General features: G+C 43.7%; 1 protein-coding gene across 1 annotated transcript in view; it reads left to right on the forward strand.

The window, feature by feature from the left end:
- Positions 1-11767, forward strand: part of LOC138789378 (calcium-activated chloride channel regulator 1-like) — a 32257-nt gene extending 20490 nt beyond the window's left edge. The window contains exons 9-15 of the mRNA XM_069967989.1: positions 1776-1956; positions 5245-5357; positions 6427-6648; positions 8093-8363; positions 9521-9688; positions 9997-10227; positions 11282-11767. Of these exons, the coding sequence (XP_069824090.1) occupies positions 1776-1956; positions 5245-5357; positions 6427-6648; positions 8093-8363; positions 9521-9688; positions 9997-10227; positions 11282-11763 (1668 nt within the window). The 3' untranslated portion in view covers positions 11764-11767. The remainder of the gene's footprint in view (positions 1-1775; positions 1957-5244; positions 5358-6426; positions 6649-8092; positions 8364-9520; positions 9689-9996; positions 10228-11281) is intronic.
- The last annotated feature ends 2562 nt before the right edge of the window (positions 11768-14329 follow it).

Consider the following 14329-nt stretch of genomic DNA (forward strand, 5'->3'; position numbering starts at 1 on the left):
ACTGATGAACTAGCTTTACAAAGTGCTATGTGAGCAGAAATGGAATAACCCTTAGCAGCACAGCAAGCTAAAGGTTAATTTAAGCCCTGCCACTGCTGCAACAAAAGGTAAGCCTTTACTTTACTTTTCCTCCCGCTGCACAGAGCACATGGTATGACCCACCTCTACCTTCTCTGTTCCATCTTGCTGAGGCTGTGTCAGGATGGTATCTCTGCAGAGCATTATGCGCCCCTCGGCTCGTGCTGTTCGGCCGAGAAGGCACTGATTTTCTTGTATCCTGTTTCTGTGTTTTGTTTGCAGTGTGTGAACACTGGTTTATATGCTCACCTTTGTTGGGAGACACACCCGACTTCACCTGCTGAATTCTGTCTGGCCATGTCATGGTTAATCTGTGTTTGGGTTCTGCTGTGACTGACAGGTCATCCTGCCAGTGGATCTGTCTTGTTCTCAGGTGTCTGTGCTTGGAGATCAGGGGGATGGTCCAATTACATTCTGGACCAGAATCCTGGCCTCCTATATAACTAACCCAGTCTGTGCTCTCATTGCCGGATATTGAGCTTGTCTCTGCCTGGTTCTGTGTTTCTATTCTTGCTCTGTTGATTCTGACCCTGCTTTGCCTTTCTGACCATTCTTGCTTGCTGCCTGCCCCTGACCATACTGCCTGTATATTGACTTTGCCTTCGGATTGTGATTTTGTACTTTTGCTGCCCGTTTGTTGTGACCCGGACTGTTGACCATTCGTTATTGTGTTTTGTCTGTCTGTCTTGTCCTTGTGTCCCACCTAGCCAGCGCAGGGACTGCCGCCCAGTTGCTCGCCGCCATTTTAGGGCGGATTGTGGCAAATAGGTAGAGGACAGTGGGCGGGGCTGAGCTTAGGGCTCACTGTTTGTCTTGTCCTGCTGTCCGGTTCCTAACAGGCTGTTTCTAGAGACAGATTTCCCCTGACAACAGACAGTTGACAGCACATGGCAGGGAGGAAAACACCTAGTGACTATGTGGCCACCATTGCTCAGTTCTCAACAGAAAGATTTCTTAGGTGTTCCCCTTATTAAGAACAGTGGTGACCACCTCCTTGATACTCCATAAATACAGTTGCATTTTATAGACTGTCATGGGGGTAGGGGGCTATCTAACTTTATGCTCCACAGGCAATAGCCCAAACCTTTTGTCCTTTTGTCAAAGCAACAGTCACTATTTAAGTCTATAATAGTGTCAGCCAAAAAGGATGCCAGTCTACTTACTAAAACTCAGGTACGCTAAGGTCCCATGTATCTTTATGAATAACCTAGTGTGACCTGTGGATGGGGCCTGACTGTATAGATATCTATTGAATGCCAGATATCTGTCTCAGGACAGTGGCACTTTATATTAAAGGGAACAGCAATCATTAATAGAGAGATCAAAAATCCAGAAATTTGCTTTTTTTTCCCCATATCACTAAGAACAGGAACATGTAAAAGAATGGAGTGAGTGGCGTTACAAGCAGGATTCTATGGCGTTACAAGCAGGATTCTATGGCGTTACAAGCAGGATTCTATAGTGTTACAAGCAGGATTCTACGGCATTATGAGTAGGATTCTGTGGCATTACGAGCAGGATTGTATGGCGTTACGAGCAGGATCCTATGGCGTTACAAGCAGGATTCTATGGCGTTACAAGCAGGATTCTATGATACAGCTACAGCTGTTTAGATTTTTAATAAACTCTATGTATCATATAAAAATAACAAAAGAGAAAATAAAATGTATCATTTATATCCATGTGTTACTGCACAGGTAAATAAAGGAAAGTCTGGATCTTCTCATGGAACAGAAGTCGTATTACTATCAGATGGAGAAGATAACTATGATACACGCGTCTGTTTCCAACAAATTATAGAGAGCGGTGTCATAGTACACGTCATTTTCCTTGGATCTGCTGAAGAACCAAAACTTAAAGAAATTGTACAAATAACAGGTACCGTATTTTTCGCTTTATAGGACGCGCCTTTTGATAAGACGCACCCCTGATTTTAGGGGAGAAAAATAGAAAAAAAATGTTTTGCTCCTTGTCACAGTTTGGAGATAGCAGCAGTGTGATTGGTGCCAATCCCCCCATATAGTGCCCCACATAGTAGCCAATGCCCCCATATAGTGCCCCACATAGTAGCCAATGCCCCCATATAGTGCCCCACATAGTAGCCAATGCCCCCATATAGTGCCCCACATAGTAGCCAGTGCCCACATAGTAGCCAATGCCCCCATAAAGTGCCCCCCATGGTAGCCAATGCCCCCATACAATGCCCCCATATAGTAGCCAATGCCCCCATACAATGCCCCCCATGGTAGCCAATGCCCCCATACAATGCCCCCATATAGTAGCCAATGCCCCCATACAATGCCCCCCATGGTAGCCAATGCCCCCATATAGTAGCCAATGCCCCCATACAATGCCCCCCATGGTAGCCAATGCCCCCATACAATGCCCCCATATAGTAGCCAATGCCCCCATACAATGCCCCCCATGGTAGCCAATCATCCCTGTGACCAGAAAAACAACAAACAGGTTACTCACCTGTCCGCCGGCCCCAGCAGCTCTTCTCCCGACACTCCGGTCTCCCGTCATCCTCCGGAATAGGCAGTGGAGGACAGAGAGACTGCCGCTGCAGAACACTTCCGGGACACAGGCAGCGTCTCTGTACCCCGCTGCCTGTGCCGGAAGATGACGGGAGACCGGAGTGTTGGGAGAAGAGCTGCTGGGGCCGGCGGACAGGTGAGTTGGACAGCGATCCCCTTCGCTGCCCCCTCCATCGCCGCTTAGCCGATCAGGAGCCCAGGAAAGTGCTGCTCATTGCACTTTCCCGGACTTCTGATCGGCTCAGCTGAGCGGCGATAGAAGAGGCGGGCTGGGCGGGCGGAGGGGATCGCTCAGTGCCGCTCACTATGCATATGCATAGTGAGCGGCAATACAGGGGCCGGGCAGGACGGCTTCCATGCGGTGCTTGGCACTGCTTGGGAGCCGTCTTCGCTTTATAGGACGCACTTGGTTTTTCCTCCCACTTTGGGAGGAAAAAAAGTGCGTCTTATAAAGCGAAAAATACGGTAAGTGATCCATATAATAAATATAATATTAACCAAACAAAAATGTACTAGCTGATACTCTACCCCAGAAGTATAACAAGCAAGTGCAAACTATAAAATATGTGGGGATAATCTACTGGGTGCTATGACAGCAAAACAATACAATATACCTACAAAAAAATACTGTACCCAGATATAATACAATCACGAATGAATTTTTATTGATAACACAGACATATAACAATATATATCATAAAAACACAAACTGAATCAGAACGGATGATGACAAAAAACATGGGTAAAGTGCATATACTACAGTGCCGGCCTATGGCATAAATGTGCAAAAATGCAAGCGTTGTAAGTATTACAAGTAAGGTGCCTGGCACAATCAATAAATAGGGTCTACATATTCAGCAAGGGTTCATTACAGTAAACAACATGTCCCAAAAGACCATAAACCAATATCACAGACAGCCCTATCACTGAAACATTACCTGATATGTATGTTCATACAATACCCATGAGGTGCGCCCCGACGCGCGTTTCGGCAACACGCCTTTATCTCGAACATACATATCAGGTAATGTTTCAGTGATAGGGCTGTCTGTGATATTGGTTTATGGTCTTTTGGGACATGTTGTTTACTGTAATGAACCCTTGCTGAATATGTAGACCCTATTTATTGATTGTGCCAGGCACCTTACTTGTAATACTTACAACGCTTGCATTTTTGCACATTTATGCCATAGGCCGGCACTGTAGTATATGCACTTTACCCATGTTTTTTGTCATCATCCGTTCTGATTCAGTTTGTGTTTTTATGATATATATTGTTATATGTCTGTGTTATCAATAAAAATTCATTCGTGATTGTATTATATCTGGGTACAGTATTTTTTTGTAGGTATAATATAAATATAATATTAGTCCCTATACACACTACTGTTATAAGAAACCATAACTCTTCTGAGTTGTATGTAACTATAATATGCCACCTGCAGATTTCATACAAATGTACATATGGATATGTTTTTATCAGCTTCCATACCAATCCAATAGAAACAAATTGCTCCATTAGACAAAGTAACACCATCAGTTGTCGCCTGCCACCATATCACTTGTCCTAGAACTTACGGCTGCTCCACGTCTCTGCTGCCCCATCACGACTTCCTCTTCCTGTCTCCCTCCTGCCTCCTCTTCCATGGCTGCAGTTCCTGAACTGCCTCCTAGGGGCTGCACACATGTCCTGGCTTCAACTTATAGGGCCAGTGCATACATCTCTATTATATCCTCCACCGATTCCTGCATTACCTATTCAATGCTGATTTGCCTGTTCAGGTAGGCCTATTGTAGTAATATTGTGTTTTTGCAATAGCATACTAACAGTAAATAGCCTGTTTATCTAATGTTACTTCTGCTTGACCTATGTGTACTACGCTGACTTTTCTGTATATGACCCAGACCATTGACACTGAATCTGTGCCACCTGCCACAACTCTTCTGGCTACCTTACTTCCTTCCAACTAGTCGCACTTACCTGTTGCCTAGTACAGAGACTTTCTGCCCAGTTGTTACTCTTAGGAAGCAACCTGGTACCCCTTCCCATCCTGGAAACCTAGAGGCTACTTAGGCTCCGCTGTTGAGCTTGGCCTAGGTTAAACTGGTTCACACCTGTTGGGGAGTCACCATGTAGGAATCCAGTAGAAAATATTTCTGTATTAGGGTGCGTTCTCACTGAGCAAATGTGGCGGAGAGTTCCGCTGCCGAATCCCGCCTGCCTCACTGTGATACTGCTTCTTTATGGGAGGACTTGCGCTCTCCGCCGCGGAATTCCGCCACATTTGCTCAGTGTGAAAATACCCTTATGGCTTTATACGATAGCCTATTACATTTTAATAGGATATAAAAGCATTGAATGTAATATAGTGATACTGTCATCTCAGGCGCAGTTTTCCTGTGTGCAATTGCAGACATTGTCACTAAGGCGAGGCTTAGAGCCCCTTGAGCCTCCTCTCCCTGCCTCGGTCTACTGCTGTTATCCACACCTTACATGTGATGAGGCAAAGAGAGGGGACTCACCTGATGTTAAGACCCACCTTGTTGACGCTGTGACTGACAGGAAAACAGTGGTAGGGTGACAGTATCACTTTAATAAAGAAAAATTTTAATGTTTTCTGTGTTCTAGGTGGAACCATATACTTGGCCACGGATAACACTAATTTGAATGCACAAGGTTTAATCGACGCCTTCAGCTCAATTTCAGCTGGTGATGGAGACATTACTAAGCAGTCTATACAGGTGAGCTGGTGATGGAGACATTACTAAGCAGTCTATACAGGTGAGCCGGTGATGGAGACATTACTAAGCAGTCTATACAGGTGAGCCAGTGATGGAGACAATACTAAGCGGTCTATACAGGTGAGCTGGTGATGGGGACATTACTAAGCAGTCTATACAGGTGAGCCAGTGATGGAAACATTACTAGGCAGTCTATACAGGTGAGCCAGTGATGGAGACATTACTAGGCGGTCTATACAGGTGAGCCGGTGATGGAGACATTACTAAGCAGTCTATACAGGTGAGCCGGTGATGGAGACATTACTAAGCAGTCTATACAGGTGAGCTGGTGATGGGGACATTACTAAGCAGTCTATACAGGTGAGCCGGTGATGGAGACATTACTAAGCAGTCTATACAGGTGAGCCGGTGATGGAGACATTACTAAGCAGTCTATACAGGTGAGACAGTGATGGAGACATTACTAAGCAGTCTATACAGGTGAGCTGGTGATGGGGACATTACTAAGCGGTCTATACAGGTGAGCCGGTGATGGAGACATTACTAAGCAGTCTATACAGGTCGGTCAGTGATGGAGACATTACTAGGCAGTCTATACAGGGGAATGTTTCATTTTGCTCTAATATATGAGATTATAGGGAGATTATATTGTTCTATATAAACAAACAATGTTTCATTTTAAACCCTAAAGCACATTTAATCTAAGAGGGGTTGTTTACAACTAGGAAAACATGGCTGCTATCTTCCAGAAATAGCTCCACACCTGTGCACGTGTCTTGTGGCAAATGTTGCTAAACTGCAATACCACACTCAACCTGTGGAGCAATGTTGGACAATCCCTTTCTAATTTTTAACATTAAAGGGGTTATCCAGCACTACAAAAACATGGCCACTTTTCCCCCTCTCTTGTCTCCAGTTCAGGTGTAGTTGGCAATTAATCTCCATTTACTTCAATGGAACTGAGTTCCAAACCCCACCCAAACTGGAGACAAGAGAGGGAGAAAGTGGCCATGTTTTTGTAGCGCCGGATAACCCCTTTAAATTAAATTAAATCTTCTTTTCCCAACAGTTGGAAAGCACCGCCTTAAGTCTTCAACCAACTAAATGTTTGGAAGGCACCGTCTACGTTGATAGAACTGTGGGGAATGACACTTTCTTTCTAGTTACTTGGCAAACTGCAGTACCGAATATTAATTTGCAAAGTCCAAGTGGGATTATATATACTGCTGCACAATTTGTCAGTGACAACACCGCTAAATCCTCAAGGCTCGCCATCCCAGGAACAGCAGAGGTAATATTTCACCGTTTATAGTAATGTTAAGGTGCTTGTGAGGAGGTATAAGTTTTTAGTTGTATATTAGGAAATTCACTCCTTTAGCCTTGAGTATAGATATCAGGGAAATCACAGTCCTGAAATGTTCCACTAAGAGAATAGAATAGTGGATACAGTGGCGGACATATCACTTGTGCAGTCAGTTCAGCTGCCCAGGGGCCCAGGCCAACAGAGGGGCCCTTCAGGCTCAAACTCTGAGCCTCAGTCAAGCGGGCCCCTTCACTCCCCTGGGTCCCAACGGTGATATGTATTGTCCATCCACACATGTACCAGGCACCTGATCAGATGTCCTACACCCAGTGGCCCGCCAGTGCCAAGATGCCAGCAGCTGCTGCTCAGGATGTGCGCACCAGTGACGTCACCTGGTGGTCGTAAATTGATGATCAGGGCATTAGGCATCCTAATGAGGGGGGTCAGGTGGGGTATTGTTTGTGGGGATGGGGGGCAGCCAGGATGGGTAGTGTGTGAGGATGGGGGGCACCAGATATGTGGTGGCATGGTTGGCTTATGGAAGGTATTGCCCAGGCAATTTTTTTGCACAGGGGCCCTATGCAGTCTGTGTCCGCCCCTGAGTGGATATAATAGTGTTAGACAGTAGTGCCAAGGATGAGTGAGCTCCAGTTTCCTATAGCCGGATGCAGGTTTGTATGGAGACATGATGTGACAGCCATAAAATACCTTGTGGAAAAATAACCATACCGGACTCTCCTTTCTCAATATCAGTGCCAGTGGGTGGAGATTCCTCAATCCCTAGATACTGTAAAGTTGGAGACACAGCAGTCGAGCTTAGATGCAAGTGAAAACACGAAATTTGATTCCAATAATTATTCAAACACAATCCAGTCAGGCAAAATGTAGAGTAGAAAAACTGCACTGTAGTATCACTACTTGGCAACTTTTCGGTCGGATCCACCAACCTTTCTCTAGCCTTTGTAGGTCTGTGTATGACCAATGGAGGGTATGGTGCGCCAATACAGAAACCATACCCTCCATTGATCAAACATAGAGCTATGTATAGGAACAATGGGGTCTGCACTGGGCCAGGTGAGTATGTGTGTGTTTTTTCTATGGGGCCCCATGGATCCTCGCTATGCCCCTGTTTACATGACTTAACCCCATGAACTCCTAGGCAGGGCTGCGAAGCTGTTGCTATTTCGTATACAGCCACAGACTGAAAATATAACTTTTGGCCTATCTAGACTACTTCTGCTCAGTCGAGGGTGTTGGCATAAAATATTTACTTACATCGGATGTAGTCAACCGATTCACAGGTGTAAATAGGAGGGCGACTGGGCGCTGTATACTCCTATATGTATCCAATAAACATTTACATTTTTTTATTGTGGTGATCTTCCTTATTGTGCTAGCCTAAGTGATGATGTGGGTTTTCTTTCTGTCCTAGAGCGGACCCTGGCAGTACAGTCTCTGCAATTCCCGTAGTGCAGCTGAAGTTTTGGGTTTAGTTGTGACCTCTAAGGCTTCGGATGAAAATGTTTCTCCAGTTATTGTAAAAGCTCATATGAACCAAGATATAAACCAGTATCCCAGCCCCATGGTTATCTACGCCTCAGTGAGCCAAGGACTGATGCCGGTCATCGGAGCAAAGGTCACTGCAACAATCGAACCTGTCAGCGGACCAATAGTGACCCTGGAGCTTCTGGACAATGGAGCAGGTAATGACCTCATGACAACATCCACCCAAAATTCTAATGAAAAATGGTCTTCAGTGGCATGGTCTAGTCAAAGTGGTGGTCTTTAGGAGAGGTTCAACATATCCTTATCCTTCCTCTTGGTTCAACATATTTCAAGATAAGTGGTGAGAACTAACCATCACGAAAAAGAAAACATGATTATTTAAAGGGAATCTGGCACTAGGTTAATGCTTATTTAAATAAGGGCAGAATAAACTAATGATAGAAATACTGTACAGATTGGTCTATTACTTACATCATTCTGTTCAGCTGTTCTCCTAATATGCAGGAGAATAGTATTCTTGCCCCTCCCCTCCATCCAGCTGATGATTGACAGGTGGCTGCCTATACACAGCATGGATAGATAACTACTAGAGATGAGCGAACCGGGTTCGGGTTCGAGTCGATCCGAACTTGAACGTTTGGTATTTGATTAGCTGGGGCTGCTGACCTTGGATAAAGCTCCAAGGTTGTCTGGAAAACATGGATACAGCCAATGACTATATCCATGTTTTCCACATAGCCTTAGGGCTTTATCCAACTTCAGCAGCCACCGCTAATCAAATGCCGAAAGTTCGGGTTCGGATGGACTCCAGCATGCTCCAGGTTCGCTCATCTCTAATAACTACCAATCAGCAGCTGGTGGGCGGAGTTTCTGCTTCTCATGAATATCCGGGACTACTGGGCTTATGCACATAATGGAGAGGACTACTTATTGGCCATATTATTCAGGAGGAGATCGCTGGATCAGCTGCACAGAACAATGTAAGTGATCCATCATTCTGTTCAGCTTCTCTGTCACTAGTTTATGCTACCCTGAGATAGGACGCCATAAACCTGCTGTCTCTTTAATGTAAGGAGAGACTGTTTCCACCAAAGTCTGTAGGGAAATTCTTCTGCCAAGTTGTTTCAAGTAAAGAACTAAACCATCTTTGGTCCCATCATCGAACACATCAGTACCCCATTTACTATCCACCAGACACATTGCACATCTCGTCTATGTTAATAACGTCTTGTCTTTTTGGATATGCTTTTTCTCGTATGTAAAAACCCCTCAATGATTTTCTTTTCTTTTACAATCTAAATAAAAGTAGTAAAACTAAACAGCAATAACCATCTTAAGGAAATGCTGTTTTCAGGTCCGGATGTTCTTAAGAATGACGGCGTCTATTCCAGATACTTCACCCAGTTCTCAGCAAATGGAAGATACGGGTTGAAAGTCCGAGCTGAGAACAACAGTAAGAATAAAAGTCGCCTGGCCCTCCCCAATAACCGCGCTCTGTATATTCCTGGATTTATAGTAAATGGTAAGAGACACTCATTACTAAAAGTAACAAGGCCCATGCTCATCCAGGCCTATTTACAGCCACACACCATTTTGTTTGCCGGTGTATTTGATGCCCTAAATAGGTGTTGAGAATGCCCTACCTACCCCCTTAGAGGTCGTAGACACTTTCCATATGATTTGACCATACTGCACTTACACACTATACACAACTGACTGTGACTTGATGATCCGTGACTACAGAGACTGTGGGTGGATTACAGATATGTAGGAACAGTCGTTATGGTAAAGAACTAACCCAATTCTCTCCCTGGACATCCCTCTCTGTAGGTACTGTAACCATGAACCCTCCACGTCCTGAAATTCCTGATGATGACCTCAACATTGGAGAGTTCAGCAGGACGGCCTCAGGAGGGTCTTTTCTGGTATCTGATGTACCCTCAGGTCCTCAACCCGATATTTATAAACCCGAGAAGATAACCGATCTAGAGGCCACCATTGTAGATGATAAGATTGTGTTATCCTGGACTGCGACCGGGGACGATCTGGACCAGGGAAACGGTGAATAATATATTGTTTTATTAATTCTAAAATAGAATAAATGTGTGAAAGAGATAGATAGATAGATAGATAGATAGATAGGAGATAGATAGATAGATAGATAGGCGATAGATAGATAGATAGATACTGTAGATAGATAGATAGATAGATAGGAGATAGATAGATAGATAGGAGATAGATAGATAGATAGATAGATAGGAGATAGATAGGAGATAGATAGATAGGAGATAGATAGATAGATAGGCGATAGATAGATAGATAGATAGATAGATAGATAGATAGATAGATAGATAGGAGATAGATAGATAGATAGATAGATAGGCGATAGATAGATAGATAGATACTGTAGATAGATAGATAGATAGGAGATAGATAGATAGATAGATAGATAGATAGATAGATAGATAGGAGATAGATAGATAGATAGGAGATAGATAGATAGATAGATAGATAGATAGGAGATAGATAGATAGATAGATAGATAGATAGGAGATAGATAGATAGGCGATAGATAGATAGATAGATAGGCGATAGATAGATAGATAGATAGATACTGTAGATAGATAGATAGGCGATAGATAGATAGATGATTAGATAGATAGATGATAGATATATAGATAGATAGATAGATAGATAGATAGATACTGTAGATAGATAGATAGATAGATAGATAGATAGGCGATAGATAGATACATAGATAGATAGATAGATACTGTAGATAGATAGATAGATAGATAGATAGGCGATAGATAGATGATTAGATAGATAGATGATAGATATATAGATAGATAGATAGATAGATAGGAGATAGATAGATAGATAGATAGATAGGCGATAGATAGATAGATAGATAGGAGATAGATAGATAGATAGATAGATAGGAGATAGATAGATAGGAGATAGATAGATAGATAGATAGATAGATAGATAGATAGATAGATAGATAGATAGATAGATGGCAATAGATAGATAGATAGATAGATAGCAATAGACATGTATATACTGTAGATGAGTCAGTCATGTGATATTATATACTTTGCTCCTTGTTCTCCAGCTACAAGCTATGACCTAAGAATGAGCCTCAACCCCAGTGACCTCAGAACCAACTTCAATGGATCCACACGGATAGACATTTCCGCTCTTACCCCCCTGACAGCCGGATCCAGAGAAATGTTCTCATTCCTGCCCGAAAACATAGTTATACAAAATGGCACAATTCTTTACTTTGCTTTAGTTGCTATCGATAAAGTCGATCAGCGATCAGATGTATCAAACATAGCTCAGGCCGCTCTGGTTATCCCACCGACACCGGCCCCAACAACAACAAGAAGAACAACAATGGCCACCACCACTGAGTCAGCTACAACCAGACCCAGCACCGTTCCCCCGGCTGGCGACAGCTCTGCCGGACTGAATGTGGCAGTTATTACAGGGATCGTATGTGGCGCTGTAGTTCTCGTCTGTATCATTGTTAGTGTTACTGTCTGCATTGTCAGCTGTACAAAGAAGAGAAGTAATCCACAAGTGAGGGTGTGAAATGATGGAAAGCTATGTACGTGTGTCTATTAAAGTGTCCATTTCATGTCATAACAGTTTTGTGATAAATCTTTTAGTAAATCACCCGCTTGCAGCGCCTTCATTGATTCAAGTTTTCTCCAAGGTTCAATTTCATGTCATATATATAATTTATTTGGACATAAATAAGTAGAACATGTGAATACATTATACCATAACACTGTGGCCCGGGTGGCTGGAACTGGTGTTGGGCCTGCTGGTGGATTCTGGTGTTTTGGTGGATACTTGTCACGGTGGCCAGGAGTAGTAACACCCACCCCTGGACACACGGGAACCTGACCTTGATTAGGACAAATGTGAGGTGCGGAGTGTAGGTGCAGGTGCGGTGGTATCGCAGTGAGGTGCGGGGAGTGTGGTCAGCTTTTACAGTGGTGTGGTAGATGAGTAGGTCTAGGGTCACTTGGGCACTTGCCACGGTAGCCAAGAGTGGTGTGGGACCAATCCTGGCCAGTTTTGGCACCTCACCAGCACTCAAAAGAGAATTAACCTAAGTGTAGTGATGAGTGTGTGAGTGCAGAAGAGACAAGTCTGGTGCTTCCAAAAGAATAAGACAGTTTACTAGAAGTAACCGTAGTGCAATACAAGGAATAGTGATAGTAACAATAAAGTCCAGTGCAATACAATCGTTATGATCTTGTAGTAACTCAGGTGCTTACAGTTGAAGTTGAAGCCTTATGCCCCCTAGTTGCGAGCTACCGTCCTCAGTGGGTAATATGAGCCCCAGGCATTGTTATCTGGGTTGAGCAGACGTCCGAGGCTTCCAAGTTGTCCTGCGCTGCGCAGTGGGATACGTAGACTTTCCGTACCTTTTCCCCTCTGGGGTCAGGGAACTAACCCTGGCTGTGCTTGGTGGGCTGCGTGTGTGCAGAGAGAGGATAGAATAGGATAAGAAAAGAGGGATTAGCACCTGTACCTGTGAGTGGACAAAAGGCAACATGTGACAAACAGGAGTTAACAGCAGAACCCACATCACTGCTTCATCCCAAGCATTGTGCTGCTCATGGATATCACCATCCACCGAAAACAGTTTTTCCTCATCTGTAACAGGAGAAGTGTTCAAAGCCAAAGATCTGTGTAACTGTTCATCCAGATATGTTATATACTTACTAACATGTCCGTGCAATCTGTAATATGTCGGACGTACGGTCCAATCATTGAGATGCCGGATGTATAAGCATTGGCTCATTGCACATGAAGGAGAAGATGCCGCATGCCGGGAGCCCAGGCCACTATCTATAATAGCCCCCCCCCCCAATTGTTAAAGGCTGTGCAAATGTATTATGCAATGAAAATGACAACTTATCTCCAATGACACTGTTATAAAGAGTCAGAATCAAAGTCCAGACACAACGTATGATTAGGTATAGGAGTGTACAAACATAACATAGGAGGACATAATATCCATACATACAGGATGTCCCTGCAGTTCCCCTGATCCCTGAGTAAAATTAAGTCTTATATTATCTGCCCCTTTATCTTATAGATTTTACACTGTGGATTTGATGCTCTGCAAATCAGTCTAAACAAATAGCTAAACACATGATAAAATCTGCAGCATCTTCACCTTCCGGGCACTCTGGATGGAGCCTGGTGGAATCCAATGGATCATAGAAGGGGATGAATATGGTGGATTCAAAAAGTGCAAGATGCCTCTAGATAACAAAAACTGGCAAATTAATAATAATAATAATAATAATAATATTAATCCTCTAACGGTGGCAAACACTTTTAATAACAGATACCCGAATGATCATTCGTCTGTCAGTTATCATATGTCTATATGTGGACATCTATGTGTTACATCATATGAGCTTCCCTGGAGAAGTCAGTCACCCTCTCCACCTCCCGAGCTTACTCCAGGGTGGTGGTACCGCTGACAGCTCATTCCATGGCAGTGAATTTTTAGATGTTAAAGGTACTCTGGAATTGGTGGCTTCATTTTTTTCTTTGCTTCCTGGTTTGGGCTTTCCCATTATGCACTTTGTCTCCTGTTAGATGGCTTACAGCTTGTTCATCCAATCAGAGCTGAGCAACCTGAGTCATCTGACAAATAGAAGCTGGCTTAACAGGGCTTAGACCCGCCTCCCTCTTGATGATGTCATTGTCACAAAATGGCTGCCACAGAACAGCCTGGGGTCAACAGTCATTAGGTAAAAATGAGTTTACTTCACTTCCTGGTCGGGGATTGAGGGGGGGAGGGGGGGATGGGAAGGGGGGCAGATAGGTGATTGAAGCATATTACACAGTTATATAACTTTCTAATGTGTTTCAATTACTGGGAAAAAGTTTTTCAATGGAGTACCCCTTTAATAACACAGTGTTCAGAAAGAATTGGAGCCTGAGCCTTTTCCTAATGGTCAGTGGATTAATTCCCTATACATTACCTTGTGTCTGCTGTACAGTCTACCATGGTGGGGGATTTGGATACAAGTACTACAACTATACTTTATGGTGGGTGGTTTATTAAACCTTGTGGCCAGGTAGAAGAGCGGTTACCCATAGCAACCAATCAGATTCAAGCTTTCAT

The sequence above is a fragment of the Dendropsophus ebraccatus genome, chromosome 4 (assembly GCF_027789765.1).
Source record: "Dendropsophus ebraccatus isolate aDenEbr1 chromosome 4, aDenEbr1.pat, whole genome shotgun sequence".
NCBI lineage: Eukaryota > Metazoa > Chordata > Amphibia > Anura > Hylidae > Dendropsophus > Dendropsophus ebraccatus.